General features: G+C 47.9%; 1 protein-coding gene across 2 annotated transcripts in view; it reads left to right on the forward strand.

The window, feature by feature from the left end:
• Positions 1–320: 320 nt before the first annotated feature.
• The window catches only part of LOC118389716 (ephrin type-B receptor 4a-like), a 46,893-nt gene continuing 30,914 nt past the window's right edge, over positions 321–16,299 (forward strand). Inside the window, exon 1 of one of the 2 annotated variants that reach the window (XM_052457352.1) lies at positions 321–1,333. In XM_052457352.1, the coding sequence (XP_052313312.1) occupies positions 1,255–1,333 (79 nt within the window). In that variant the 5' untranslated portion in view covers positions 321–1,254. The remainder of the gene's footprint in view (positions 1,334–16,299) is intronic. The other variant, XM_052457351.1, reaches the window with a different exon arrangement.

The raw sequence follows: 16,299 nt of genomic DNA on the forward strand, positions 1-16,299 counted from the left end.
GAGCAGACTGGGATGAAATTTAAGACCATAAAATAGAGCATTGTAATATGATCTCCACATCTCAAAAACCTGTAGGCTATTTCAATGTGTGTATCGTGAATGAAACACGACAACACTTTGGTATGAGCAATATCACTCCCGTTATTTAGGCTACAGAAACTCTCAACAAGATACAAGATCGCAAAAAAAAATCACAAAAGTAGGGGTCGAGTGAATACATACATTGATTTGCATATTCCTATTTGACTGACAGCTCAAATTGACCTATGATTGGCCGAAAATGTGTGCGTGAAGGCGGGGCGTATGCAGTCAGTGGAGGTTAGTGCTTTTCGACTCTGATTGTGTGTGGTGAAACATCCCCAGTGAGACGACTGCGAGTGGACGGCGGATAAGTCCATAACTTTTTGTTTTCTGTTTATTATTACCTGAAAGTGAATTATCGTAAAAAAAAATATTAATATTTAAACTCTCTAATTTATCAATCATTCCACATCACTGGAAACGTACAGGCAGTGGCAACGAGACACGCAGTTGTTCCCGACCAATCGACTACATTTTTTTAGGGGAAAAAAAATTCATACAATTATTGTTCTGGTCGTTTGGAAAGAAAATAGGCTACCGAAACGAACAAAACGCAGCAGTAACATTATTTTCGTTCATGTTGAGAATTGAGGGGGTTTTCAAGTGCTTTAATTGCGGAGTCTAGACATCGAATTGAGAGGACATTTGGGAGAAGTAGAGGGCTGGCGGACAAAGAGTGGACCGAATACATCTTAAGGATACGAGAAGTTTCACATACATGCGTCCCCTTTTTGAACATGACAGAGAAGACAAAGGACAACGGTGCTATATAATTGTATAGCCAAGCTATACAATATTCTATAGCACTATAAAGCAAAGTTTCCCATCATATGAAAGTTGATATTTGATTGACTATGCTCGATTTTTAAAGAAACTGGTGGTTTATTTTTGTAAATTTTTTTAATCGACTTATTCCATGAGATATTGACTTGGCAACCGTCCGGTCAAAAAGCAAGGTTTTCCTTGAAATGCTGTGACCACATTTTTGAATGACTCATTTCCAGTGAAACTGGTGTTTGAACTGTGGTCAGTGTCAGATGTGGTCGGTGTTGCGGCCAATGGGTACACGGTCCAGCTGACGCTGCCACTGAATTCCCAGTTACACGTTGTTGTTTTTTTTGACCAACACAACCGAAGGAGTTCGTTTATATTACGGATAATCTGTATGCCATTATGAATTTCATATCCAGTCGCATTGCCCCACTTTGGCTGGTCCTGCTGGAATGTGTGCTTCTGTCGACAGCAGAGGAAGGTAGGTTGGAATATCTCCTGTACAATGTTCTCAAATATAACAAGGCTGTTTCGTGTTCTGTCATCATGCTTATTATCGACAGTGTACAGTGGGGTTATTAGGCTACCTAATAATAGGTTATTGAAAATATGATTACGGCCCATTTTGCCTTCAGATTGTGGTTACATTGTCACAACAGCACCGTTACATTGTAACAGCCGCACATGGCAATGTAACATGCTAGTTGACAATTATCGTGAAGAGGTTCATCAATCCTACACTCCACACGTGAACTATGTTTACTGTACATTATGTTGTCTTTGTATAGAGAATCATCACCCTCCACTATCTAACTATTGCAATGAGACTTTTCCCGTTAATGAAGATTAACTTGACTGGCCTGCACAAGAGCCTATGCAAGTGTCTGTACATAGGCACTTTAAAAACAGCCCAAGACAACATAAATACCTGGATTCATTTAAGATACGAAGGTGATAATGAATTAGTGTGTGTGTGTGTGTGTGTGTGTGTGTGTGTGTGTGTGTGTGTGTGTGTGTGTGTGTGTATTTATGTATGTGTTCTGGAAAGGTGTGGAACAGCACAGAAATGGTCTTTGTGGAAACATACACCACATGGCTAAAAGTATGTGGACACCTGCTTGTCGAACGTCTCCTTCCAAAATCATGGGTATTAATATGGAGTTGGTCCCCCCTTTGCTGCTATAACAACCTCCACACTCTACTAGATGTTGGAACATTGCTGCGACTTGCTGCGATTCAGCCACGAGCATTTGTGAGGTCGGGCACTGATGTTAAGCGATTAGGCCTGGCTCGAAGCCGGCGTTCCAATTCATCCCAAAGGTGTTCGGTGGGGTTGAGGTCAGGGCTCTGTACAGGCCAGTCAAGTTCTTCCACACCGATCTCAACACACCATTTCTGTATGGACCTCGCTTTGTGCACAGGGGAGTTGTCATGCTGACACAGGAAAGGGCCTTCCCCAAACTGTTGCCACAAAGTTGGAAGCACAGAATCGTCTAGAATGTCATTATATGCTGTAGTGTTAAGATTTGGAGCTAAGGGGCCTAGCCTGAACCATGAAAAACAGCCTCAGTCCATTATTCTTCCTCCACCAAACTTTACAGTTGGTACTATGCATTCGGGCAGGTAGAGTTCTCCTGGCATCCACCAAACCCAGATTTGTCAGTCGGACTGCCAGATAGCGAAGAATGATTCATCACTCCAGAGAAGGTGTTTTCACTGCACCAGAGTCCAATGGCGACAAGCTTTAAGCCACTCTAGTCGATGCTTGGCATTAAGCATGGTGATCTTGGGCATGTGTGGGGCTGCTCAGCCATGGAAACCCAGTTAAAGCTCCAGACGAACAGTTATTGTGCTGACATTGCTTCCAGAGGCAGTTTGGAACTCTGTTGTGAGTGTTGCAATCGAGGACAGACTGTTTTTATACACTTCAGCACTCAGCTTCTCCGTTCTGTGAGCTTGTTGTGGCCTACCACTTCGCGGCTGTGCCGTAGTTGCTCCTAGGTGTTTCCACTTCATAATAACAGCGCTCACAGCTGACCAAGGCAGCTCTAGCAAGGCAGACATTTTACGAACTGACTTTGTTGGAAAGGTGCCACCCTATGACAGTGCCACATTGAAAGTCACGAAGCTCTTCAGTAAGCCCATTCTACTGCCATTTGTCTCCTATGGAGATTGCACGGCTGTGCGCTCGATTTTATTTTCCTCGATTTTATTCACCTGTTCGACAACGGGTGTGACTGAATTACCCGAATCCACTCATTTGAAGTGGCGTCCACAAACTTTTGGCCACACAATGTACCAGCCTCTAGACCGCATCCACAAGGTGTCTCGGTGTCTCACTACCAATCAACCCTGAACGGCATGGCTCGGATTAGTTCCACATTACATGCAGAAATGGAGACACCTGGTCCCCGCTATCTACAAACAATTAACCTGGCGCTGTTTGACAGGCATGGATAACGCCCGAGCACGGCTATGGCGTTACAGGTGACTTGAAGGGATTAGTTGGGTATGCCTACTACAACTTCATTGTAATTAGCCACAGCAAACGGCAAAATCAATTCACGATTGTGTTTTAGTTTATTCATTGAAGTTTAAGCACCATTCTTCGAGGTTTTGCCCTCAGTCGGTGTCTGAACTATTCCGATTCACTCCACGTCCTGGCCTGTATGTTACTCTGTAGGCCTGCTTCACTTCCATTGAGAAGGGTTTTTGAGGATCTAGGCCTAGAATGTATCGTTTTCATGTCATGAACCCACCTCCGACATCTGTTCACTAATTCCCCTTTTCAACTCCCAACAGATGGAGCAGAAAGAGAAGCAGCGCTGGGAGTTAGGTTGGATGTGACCTCTCCCTTATCTTTTAAAAACTCCACTTAAACACCTTATTTACTTTTTCAAATCATATTCGCACGGCATTGGACGGTCTTTGAAGTGTTACCTCCATGCGGTGGCTGCAGGACTGTGAAGGTATTAAAAAGGGCAATGCTGGTGATGATTAATTTGGCCAAGTTAAGCTTGGCGTCCGTGGGGGGTAGATTGGATTCTGTCCACAGGGTAAGATCCTCAAAAGGGCCCCAAACCCTCTGAGATTAGACTGTGTGTGTGTGTGTGTGTGTGTGTGTGTGTGTGTGTGTGTGTGTGTGTGTGTGTGTGTGTGTGTGTGTGTGTGTGTGTGTGTGTGTGTGTGTGTGTGTTTGTGCGTGCGTGCGTGCGTGCGTGCATGGTTGGGTGTGTGTGGGTGCGTGTGTGTGTGAATGATTAAACAAAGGCTGATCCCTGTGCATATTGTATATTAGATATTTAGTGGTCTTTGTCGGGAAGAGTTTGAAGAAAAAATACACTTCCACCCCAGTGAGCCCGGCGAGCCTTCACAATCAGCCTCCAAGATGAACTAACCCCCCAAAAGACACCACTCTGAAGGCCCATCCTCTCTCTGTTGCATTCTCATTTCCTCCACCTACGCTTCTTTCTCTCTCTCTCTCCCTCACTCTTTCTCTCTCTGTCTCCCTCCCTCACTCTTTCTCATACTTTGAATAGAGTGCCGTGTTGAGTGACATTGTGCTTCACAACCCATAAACCCAATGTCTAAAACCAGCAAATGCTAAAATAATGTTTTTATTCCGAATGCAAGAGGCCCTAGGTGAAAGAGTTAGGGCCTCGCCCCCCTGCACTCTTTTATTTTGTTACTCTTTCCGTTGACTCTCTCTCTCTGCTATGTGAGCGAGGCAGTGCAGTCTGGACTTACCACTGTCTGCCCCGCCGCGGAAATGCGGATTTCTTCCCCCGAAATCCTATTAAATGGAACTGATTTTTATAAGAAAGGGATTTGCATTTAAAGCAATCCTGCCCCCTCACTGACACCCTCAGCCCATCATCCTCTGTGGCTTAATCCCACGATTAGCCCCTTGAAGAGTTAAACAGGCATCCGAGTCGAGCAGCTGTAATGTACAGGCCAGTTTCCCTCTACTCTTTCTCTCTCTCTCTCTCTCTCTCTCTCTCTCTCTCTCTCTCTCTCTCTCTCTCTCTCTCTCTCTCTCTCTATCTCTATCTCTATCTCTATCTCTATCTATCTCTATCTATCTATCTCTATCTATCTATCTATCTATCTATCTATCTATCTCTCTCTCTCTCTCTCTCTCTCTCTATCTCTTTCTATCTCTTTCTATCTCTCTCTATCTATCTATCTATCTATCTATCTATCTATCTATCTATCTATCTATCTATCTATCTATCTATCTATCTATCTATCTATCTATCTATCTATCTATCTATCTATCTATCTATCTATCTATCTATCTATCTATCTATCTATCTATCTATCTATCTATCTATCTATCTATCTATCTATCTATCTATCTATCTATCTATCTATCTATCTATCTATCTATCTATCTATCTATCTCTCTCTCTCTCTCTCTCTCTCTCTCTCTCTCTCTCTCTCTCTCTCTCTCTCTCTCTCTCTCTCTCTCTCTCTCTCTCTCTCTCTCTCTCTCTCTCTCTCTCTCTCTCTCTCTCTCTCTCTCTCTCGTGACCTGATGAAGTTGCCTCCGCTGGCTGGGCTCGGCCTAGACAGATGGGTTCCTGAGTGGGTCTGGGTTGGCTTATCAAGACTACTTAAGTCACAAATGAGATGCGATGCATATGGAAATATGACAGGTGGACGGTACTCCGGGTTGATGAGGGGATAGAAAAAGCCCCCCAGTTCACCACCACCAGCCCCCAATCCATACATCAACGTCAGTGGCACGCTGACAGGCAGGCAAGAAGCAGGGCAGGTGACCCACGTCTGCACCTCCACCCACACACCACTCACTGTGAGAGGGGACACAATGGGGACGACTAGAGAGGGGACCGGCAGCAGAGGACAGGGAATGAGGCCACAGCCTTTCAAATAAGACAGGGACAGAGAATGACACTTATGGAGAGAGTAATTTCTGCCAGTGGGTGAGACTGCTATCAAGTCAAGTAGAAATGAGAAAGGGCTGACGAGAAAGCGAGAGGGTGTGTGTCGTAGGTGATAATCAGAAGCGCCTGGCTGGGAGACAGAGGGACTTCCCGTGCCTGTGTGCTCGCTGAGATTCCCCCGAGCCCCAGAATATCTGTCCTATATACAGTAACAACACTGAGGCTCAGCAGGCAGCAGGCTTCCAGTCCCACCACACAGCTCCTCAGACACAGAGAGAGAGAGTACACAACGTGTTCACACTGGTTTCACCATTTCATCCATCGTCATACGAGATATCTCTGTCTTATTTCCCTCTTTGGAACCTACAAAATCTGTTCCAAAGCCCCTCCCCTTCAATTCCACCATGTCTTTAAGCCTTTAAGAGCAAAGAACAGTGGAAGGAAGATTTTGAGCTGTACCCCCTCAATGTGTCTGGCTTTCCTTGGCTGCTGAAATGGAGAAAGAGGGGGATGAGTCAGAATGAAAGAGGAGACCCATGCAGGGCGAGTATTCTCTTGTATCTGGGCTTGGACGTGCCGATCTTTGGATGGCTGATGTAGCCTAAGTCTGTGCTGCCATTCAGAGTGACTGTCCTCCAGCTTCAAGCTGTTCACCTCCCACCGCGGATTAGTCACCGAGAGCCTGTGTGTGTTTGCGCGTGTGTGGTGTGTCTGCATGTTTCACGTCACAAGGACCATATCCAGTTGTAACAGTCTGTAACGGTTTTTCAGCCACCGACGGGGGACCCCAAAAGCTCGATATGTTAAAGAATGCAGACGTTGGAGAGAGCCCCCCGACACTAAACGTTGGTCCTATTATTTTCCGCAGTCGAATGCATGTGCTTTTTTTTTTTGCGTCGGAGCACATTGGAGTGCGTCTGTGGAAGTGTGTGTGAGAGAGTTGACCTTTTGTTTTGGTATTTTTCCCAGTGTTCAGTGGGAGGGAGACTCTCTCAGTGTGACTGACATGGAGATGCATGCAAACACATTTTATGTCCAGAGATAATTATATGGATGCGACTTGAGTCGTGGGACGGGGGGAGTAGTGGGCGGAACGGCAGAATTACAAAGACAGAAAGAACCACGAAAACACAACAGACAGTAAACATGCTGAAAGTGCACGGAGGTTATACAGGATTTGAAAACAGATCTGTACCAGAGCCAAAGTGTGTGCTTCCTTCAACACATGGTGATAGTTCGCAAAACTATCTTTATAAACTCTTTGTAAATTCTTATGAACGTAGAGTTATCTCCGGCACACTTCTTACCGTTGAGTCCCTATCAGTTATTAAAACAGAACAATTACAAATGAACACGACTCCTTTTCATTGGAGGTTGACTCTATCCTAAACCCTTTGTTCTAAGCACACAGTGACACAGACACGGGTTTAGTTGAGATGCCGATAAAACCCATGCCAACTAACTGCACCATTGTTACTTGATCTTGTAGCGAGCTGTTCCACAGTGGTTCTCTTTTTCTCTCTAAGGGATGGAGGTGAAGACTCAACAAGTTCTTTTTGTTCCTCTCCAGCTCTACTTACTTAGGCTTTTATGGAGTTTAATCTCACCCATAGCTCAGTGTCTTTTGTTAGCCAGGGAGGGAGATGTGGGAAGTCAACCGGACTCTTTCAGACGACCCCCCCCCCCCTTTGGTGTGAGATTAGCTGAAGAACTCCAAATCAAACCAGGGAGAGACAAACCCAGAACATTACTACTGCCAAACAATCTCTGCAATTAGCTAGCTGAAGAAACGTGACAGAAATGTTGTGGTAATATTTCCCTACGTTCTGGAGACAACTGTTGCGTGGAAATGCTGCTGTCTCTACTTCTATATCTACTGCTGTGGCACAGGAATTTCAGCCGCCGTATTTTACACCAACAATTCAGAGGATTGAGTCAATTGGAGCCTGCACATATCGGAGCCAAAATGAATACCAGACTCGGAGGGTAGGTTTAAGACACCTAATCCCCACTGCTATGGTCAGCCATTTTGGTTCCCAACTGTGTTATTTAACTCTGGCTGCATCCCCAATCATACCCACACAGAAAAGTGACCCTGTCTAGTTCTAATAGCCAGCAGCCTGCTCCCGACAGTCACTGGATCGGGTTGTGGCCTGGGAGGGAAGGAGAGCACAGGGACACTAGTATCTTCCTGCCTGGACCAGCCTGTTTGGCATGCATCCCTGAAGAGGATTACATCCAACTAGGAGTCTGACATTAACACCCTCATTCTCACTTTCTCTCCTCACTCCGTTCTCTCTCTCTCTCTCTCTCTCTCTCTCTCTCTCTCTCTCTCTCTCTCTCTCTCTCTCTCTCTCTCTCTCTCTCTCTCTCTTTTATTTATATATATATATATGCAGTATATACACTGAGTGTACAAAACATTAGGTACATCGTCCTAACATTGAGCTGAACTCCCCTTTCCCCTCAGAACAGCCTCAATTTGTCAGGGTATGGACTTGACAATGCGTCAAAGCGTTCAACAGAGATGCTGGCCCATGTTGACTCCAATGCTTCCCACAGTTGTGTCCTTTGGGTGGTGGACCATTCTTGATAGACACAGGAAACTGTTGAGCGTGAAAAACCCAGCAGCGTTGCAGTTCTTGACACACTCAAACCGGTGTGCCTGGCACCTACTACCATACCCGGTTAAAGGGACTTAAATCTTTTGTCTTGCCCATTCACACTCTGAATGGCACACATACGCAATCCATGTCTCAATTGTCTCAAGGCTTAAAAATCCTTCTTTAACTGGTTTCCTCCCCTTCATCTACGCTCATCGAAGAGGTTTAACAGATGACATCAATAAGGGATCATAGCTTTCACCTGGTGAGTTTGTCACGGAAAAGGTGTTCCTAATGTTTTGTTCACTCAGTGACATAGATGCACCTCTCTCTCAAACACACACAGGTCCATGCGCTATCATAACGGGGCCCTTATTATAAAGAGCGGAGAGTGAAGTGTAATGTTTCCTCAGAGGGCCTCTCACTCCAGTAGGTCTGCTGAATGCAGTGTGAGGATATCAGTGGCCAGTCCATCACTCCTCAGCTCCCTCCAGACCAGGAAAGAAGCAGGAAACAGGGAGGAGGGGAGTGGGATTAGAAGAGAGGGGGAGACTTAATCTCACAGGCTCAACTCCATGTCAAACACACAAACACACACACTCTAAGAACTGCCGGGCTGCACAAACACACACACTCTAAGAACTGCCGGGCTGCACAAACACACACACACTCATGCTCACATGCACATGAATAGTGGAAGGCGGTGTCTTAGTGGCAAAATGCCCTGATAAGCTTCCACTAGTCTCTTTTCTTCTCTCCCTTTCTCCCTTCATCTGTTTCTATCTCTCTCTCCCTCCCAGCTGTCTCATAACTGCTTACCCCAGGTCAGCCCTGTCCAACACTCTCCTGCCCACCCTTCTCCCCACCCTTCTCCCAAACCCTTCTCCCCACTCTTCTCCCCGCCCTTCTCCCCACTCTTCTCCCCGCCCTTCTCCCCACTCTTCTCCCCGCCCTTCTCCCCACCCTTCTCCCCACTCTTCTCCCCGCCCTTCTCCCCACCCTTCTCCCCACTCTTCTCCCCGCCCTTCTCCCCGCCCTTCTCCCCACTCTTCTCCCCGCCCTTCTCCCCACTCTCCCCCCCACTCTTCTCCCCACCCTTCTCCCAAACCCTTCTCCCCGCCCTTCTCCCCACTCTTCTCCCCGCCCTTCTAACCGCCCTTCTCCCCACTCTTCTCCCCACCCTTCTCCCCACTCTTCTCCCCACTCTTCTCCCCACTCTTCACCCCACCCTTCTCCCCACTCTTCTCCCCGCTCTTCTCCCCACTCTTCGCCCCACCCTTCTCCCCACTCTTCACCGCACCCTTCTCCCCACTCTTCTCTCCGCTCGCCCTCTGTTTTTCTTGCTCTTTCCCTCTCTCCCCTCCGCATGTTCTCCCATCCTACCCTAACCTGAGTCTCTGTTCTCTCCCTCTCCTTCTCAGCTACCCTCCCCTTTTTGCTGTTCCTCTTCCCTTCTCTCTTTCCTACTCTATCGCTCCCTCTCTCTAGGCGTGTAGGGGGTAATTGGCACTCTGAGTTTCCTTAATTAAAGCGGGGGTCTAATTGTAGTCGATGCAGGGCGAAGGCTCACAGGCCTATAATTTCCCTATCACACTCCAGAGCCACTTGAGGGGAAAGAGAGGGAGGAAAAAGCAAGAGAGCGGAAGGGCAAGTAGCGGAGAGGTAGAGAAGAAAGTGAAGAAGTCGGTCTGTGATTAAAGAGAGGGTTTGTGTTCCAACTCGATGGAGTCATGCTGTCATATTCAAGGTCACTTATGTAAAGAGCAGAGGCATTTGGGTTTATTCACCTGCTATGTGGAGTGGATGGGGTCGGAGCCTACGGGGACAGAGCTGGTAGTAGGAATCCTAGACTACTGTACTGCCAGGCCCTGCTCTCTGGGGTGGTGTAAGGCCAGGATGAAGGATGGCACCAGCTTATATGGAACACTCTTAGGCAGGAGTCTAAGACCTGCTGGTCTGCAAAAAGCAGCAGGCTGTGAGTGTGTGTGTGTGTGTGTTCAGTCAGCCCCATCTCAATGATAACCTCCATTTACTGTTGGGTGGCCTGTACTCTCTTGGACATGTTTTTTCTAAAATGGTTCTTCGAGGCGTCCCGAGTGGCACAGCCTGCTGTAGTCGGGAGACCCATGATACGGTGTACAATTGGCCCAGTTTCGTCTGGGTTAGGGGAGGGTTTGGCCAACCAGGATGCCCTTGTCCCATTGCGCTCTAGCGACTCCCTGTGGCTGGCCGGGCACTTGCAAGCTGACCGCAGTCGCCAGTTGTACGGTGTTTCCCCCGACACATTGGTGCGCTGGCTTCTGGGTTAAGCGATTGATTCGGAGATTCGGAGGACACACGGAGGACGCATGGCTCTCAACCTTTGCCTCTCCCGAGTCCATACGGGAGTTGCAGTGATGGGACAAGACTGTAACTACCAACTGGAAATTGCAGAGAAAAATGGGTTCAAATAAAATAAGTACAAAAGGGCTCTTCAACTGTCCCCATAAGGGAACCCTTTTGGGTTCCATTTAGAATCCTCTATAGAAAGGGTCCTATCTGCAACCAAAAAGTGTTCTTCAAAGTAGGGCTGACCCCATTTAGTTGACTGGTCGATAGGCTGTTGGTCGACCAAGATTTTTTTTAAGGCAAGCAGTGGCAAGTATATTTAAGAAAATGTATGGCACGTGAGACACCTGTCTGATTCACCCCTGTCTCAGTGGACTAATCCATTGCAGAGGCCACGGGGGTGGCACACCAGTATCACCAGTAGTACATTTATCATTAATTCCCATAATTTCTAATCTACAATGTTTGTTTGATTACGGTCATTTCTGTTAATACATTCAATATATTATTATTTCATTCTTACTGTTGTCATTGTCGGAGTGGACACATTGTTTGCAGAGCGCACAACCTATGCTACACTTGTGAGAAAAGAGAAAAAAAGTTTGGGTTTAGAGGTAGGCCTAGGCTACCTGGCCTCCGTGAAAATGTAGGCTTATTTGCCCATTTGGGGGATCTGATAGTATTTCTGATTGTCTTAACTCACAGTCACTATGGAGCTTCTCACAGTCATTTTTTTTCTCTCGCCTCAAACAGCAAGTAAACCAAGGCTGTTTTTACATCCATTGAGAATGACAATAGTTCCTCAACATAGCCTACTTGACAGTTTTTTTTCCCAGCTCTCTCCCTTTCCATAACCAGTCAGCATGAAAGGGGGAAAATATGTCATGCTCTGATCCGGTGGAAACGTCATAAAATGGGCCTACCTGATTCCTTCTTATCCCTTGCGCAAATAGTCTACAGCTGTGTCTGTTTGTCTGGAGCTCGCTGGCGCAGGAAACCGAGGGCTCAGAATATTTATACAATGTTGCAAGTTTGCTAGCATGATTGGGCCCGACCAAGTTAAGTTGATACAATGTTTTAAGTTTCTTGCAGACAGGCCATGCATATCCAATGTGATTTATTTGTTTTTTTTTTATCAAGATATTTTCTTCCTTCAGGCTGCAATGTTTTTATTTGTTGGTTTATGTTGGCAATGGCAATAGAAGTCGTTTTTAGATTTGTATAATTTTCATTGATACAATTTTGATGAACCACGTGACATTGATTTTGAGACATGTAGTTATTAGAAATGAAATGAAACTGTTCCACAAAAATGTGCACATGAAAATCTAAACTGTCACGCCGATCAGTAGAAATGGTAACGATAACTTGGCGCTCCAAATGGAAAAGGTTGCCGACTGCTGGTGTAGCCTGTTCCCGTCGACTTTAGGAGTGTAATGGCAGAATCTGCAAAGGTCAGCAGTAGCAGGCAATGGAAGGAGGAAGGTCGGAACAGGTTTACTCCTTTTGATTGGGTTATATTGATCTCTTGTTCCCTCTTTAGTCATTTGTGAGTCTTCATTTGTAATCGCAGTGCTTAAAGCATCAGAAGAGCTCAGTAGTCTACATGTAGTTCATTATATTCAAACATAGGGTGTGACTACAGTACATGAACTCCTGGTCGACTAAGATTTTATTTTGTCGGGGACAGCCCTACTTCAAGGGGTTCTCCTATGGGGACAGCCAAAGAACCATTTGAGGTTCTAGATAGCACCTTTTTTTCTAAGAGTGTACTCTGTCATATAGCGCGGTACTACATGTCTGTGCATGCATACACAATGAGTAAACATAACATTAGGAACACCCTCCTAATATTGAGTTGCACCCCCATTTTGTCCTCAGAACAGCCTCAATTTGTCAGGGCATGGACCACACGGTGTCGAAAGCTTTCCACAGGGATCCTGGCCCATGTTGACTCCAATGCTTCACACATTTGTGTCAAGTTGGCTGGATATCCTTTGGGTGGTGGACCATTCTTGATACATACGGGATACTGTTGAGCGTGAAAAAAACAGCAACGTTGTAGTTCTTGATACACTCAAACCGGTGCACCTGGCACCTCTACCATACCCTGTTCAAAGGCACTTAAATATTTTGTCTTACCAATTCACCCTCTGATTGGCACACACACAATCCATGTCCAATTGTCTCAAGGCTTAAAAATCCTTCTTTAACCTGTCTCCTCCCCTTCATCTACACTGATTTGAAGTGGATTTAACAAATTACATCAATACTGGATCATAGCTTTCATCTGGATTCACCTGGTCAGTCTGTCATGGAAAGAACAGGTGTTCCTAATGTTTTGTCCACTCAGAGTCGTAAAACACTCAGACAGACACATGCATGCTGTCTCATAAAACATAATGATAGTTCAGTGATTACACACCTCATACTCACCACACACTCGCCTCATACTCACATGGCTGGCGTAACCGGCTGTGCCTGGAGGGGGCTGACAGTTGTGTTTCCGCTGCTCCTTATGATTGATCCTCATAGGACATCAGTAGGAGCAGGTTAGGGATGGCACAGTGTGTGTGTGTGTGCGCGTGACTCCCATTTTATAGTGGCACACCAGTTACCACCATGAAGACGTTGTGTAATTTGGTTTCCTGTGAATTTGAGGCAGAACACACAATGGGGAAACACCGGGTGAGATTGTGTTTTCTTCAACACGCCATCTCCATCTCACCACCATGCCTTCCCATTCCTCCATCTCCATCTCACCACCATGCCTTCCCATTCCTCCATCTCCATCTCACCACCATGCCTTCCCATTCCTCCATCTCCATCTCACCACCATGCCTTCCCATTCCTCCATCTCCATCTCACCACCATGCCTTCCCATTCCTCCATCTCCACCTCACCACCATGCCTTCCCATTCCTCCATCTCCACCTCACCACCATGCCTTCCCATTCCTCCATCTCCATCTCACCATCATGCCTTCCCATTCCCCATCTCCATCTCACCACCGTGCCTTCCCATTCCTCAATCTCCACCTCACCACCATGCCTTCCCATTCCTCCATCTCCATCTCACCACCATGCCTTCCCATTCCTCCATCTCCACCTCACCACCATGCCTTCCCATTCCTCCATCTCCATCTCACCACCATGCCTTCCCATTCCTCCATCTCCACCTCACCACCATGCCTTCCCATTCCTCCATCTCCATCTCACCACCATGCCTTCCCATTCCCCCATCTCCATCTCACCACCATGCCTTCCCATTCCTCCATCTCCACCTCACCACCATGCCTTCCCATTCCTCCATCTCCATCTCACCACCATGCCTTCCCATTCCCCCATCTCCATCTCACCACCATGCCTTCCCATTCCCCCATCTCCATCTCACCACCATGCCTTCCCATTCCTCCATCTCCACCTCACCACCATGCCTTCCCATTCCTCCATCTCCATCTCACCACCATGCCTTCCCATTCCCCCATCTCCACCTCACCACCATGCCTTCCCATTCCTCCATCTCCATCTCACCACCATGCCTTCCCATTCCTCCATCTCCACCTCACCACCATGCCTTCCCATTCCTCCATCTCCACCTCACCACCATGCCTTCCCATTCCCCCATCTCCACCTCACCACCATGCCTTCCCATTCCTCCATCTCCATCTCACCACCATGCCTTCCCATTCCTCCATCTCCATCTCACCACCATGCCTTCCCATTCCCCCATCTCCATCTCACCACCATGCCTTCCCATTCCTCCATCTCCATCTCACCACCATGCCTTCCCATTCCTCCATCTCCACCTCACCACCATGCCTTCCCATTCCTCCATCTCCACCTCACCACCATGCCTTCCCATTCCCCCATCTCCACCTCACCACCATGCCTTCCCATTCCTCCATCTCCATCTCACCACCATGCCTTCCCATTCCTCCATCTCCATCTCACCACCATGCCTTCCCATTCCTCCATCTCCATCTCACCACCATGCCTTCCCATTCCTCCATCTCCACCTCACCACCATGCCTTCCCATTCCTCCATCTCCATCTCACCACCATGCCTTCCCATTCCCCCATCTCCATCTCACCACCATGCCTTCCCATTCCCCCATCTCCATCTCACCACCGTGCCTTCCCATTCCTCCATCTCCACCTCACCACCATGCCTTCCCATTCCTCCATCTCCATCTCACCACCATGCCTTCCCATTCCCCCATCTCCATCTCACCACTGTGCCTTCCCATTCCTCCATCTCCACCTCACCACCATGCCTTCCCATTCCTCCATCTCCACCTCACCACCATGCCTTCCCATTCCTCCATCTCCATCTCACCACCATGCCTTCCCATTCCTCCATCTCCACCTCACCACCATGCCTTCCCATTCCCCCATCTCCACCTCACCACTATACCTTCCCATTCCCCCATCTCCACCTCACCACCATGCCTTCCCATTCCTCCATCTCCACCTCACCACCATGCCTTCCCATTCCTCCATCTCCATCTCACCACCGTGCCTTCCCATTCCTCCATCTCCACCTCACCACCATGCCTTCCCATTCCTCCATCTCCACCTCACCACCATGCCTTCCCATTCCCCCATCTCCACCTCACCACCATGCCTTCCCATTCCTCCATCTCCACCTCACCACCATGCCTTCCCATTCCTCCATCTCCATCTCACCACCATGCCTTCCCATTCCCCCATCTCCACCTCACCACCATGCCTTCCCATTCCTCCATCTCCACCTCACCACCATGCCTTCCCATTCCCCCATCTCCACCTCACCACCATGCCTTCCCATTCCTCCATCTCCACCTCACCACCATGCCTTCCCATTCCTCCATCTCCACCTCACCACCATGCCTTCCCATTCCTCCATCTCCACCTCACCACCATGCCTTCCCATTCCCCCATCTCCACCTCACCACCATGCCTTCCCATTCCTCCATCTCCACCTCACCACCATGCCTTCCCATTCCTCCATCTCACCACCATGCCTTCCCATTCCTCCATCTCCACCTCACCACCATGCCTTCCCATTCCTCCATCTCCACCTCACCACCATGCCTTCCCATTCCTCCATCTCCACCTCACCACCATGCCTTCCCATTCCTCCATCTCCACCTCACCACCATGCCTTCCCATTCCTCCATCTCCATCTCACCAGCATGCCTTCCCATTCCTCCATTTCCACCTCACCACCATGCCTTCCCATTCCTCCATCTCCACCTCACCACCATGCCTTCCCATTCCTCCATTTCCACCTCACCACCATGCCTTCCCATTCCTCCATCTCCACCTCACCACCATGCCTTCCCATTCCTCCATCTCCACCTCACCACCATGCCTTCCCATTCCCCCATCTCCATCTCACCACCGTGCCTTCCCATTCCTCCATCTCCACCTCACCACCATGCCTTCCCATTCCTCCATCTCCACCTCACCACCATGCCTTCCCATTCCCCCATCTCCACCTCACCACCATGCCTTCCCATTCCTCCATCTCCATCTCACCACCATGCCTTCCCATTCCTCCATCTCCACCTCACCACCATGCCTTCCCATTCCCCCATCTCCACCTCACCACTATACCTTCCCATTC

The sequence above is a fragment of the Oncorhynchus keta genome, chromosome 11 (assembly GCF_023373465.1).
Source record: "Oncorhynchus keta strain PuntledgeMale-10-30-2019 chromosome 11, Oket_V2, whole genome shotgun sequence".
NCBI lineage: Eukaryota > Metazoa > Chordata > Actinopteri > Salmoniformes > Salmonidae > Oncorhynchus > Oncorhynchus keta.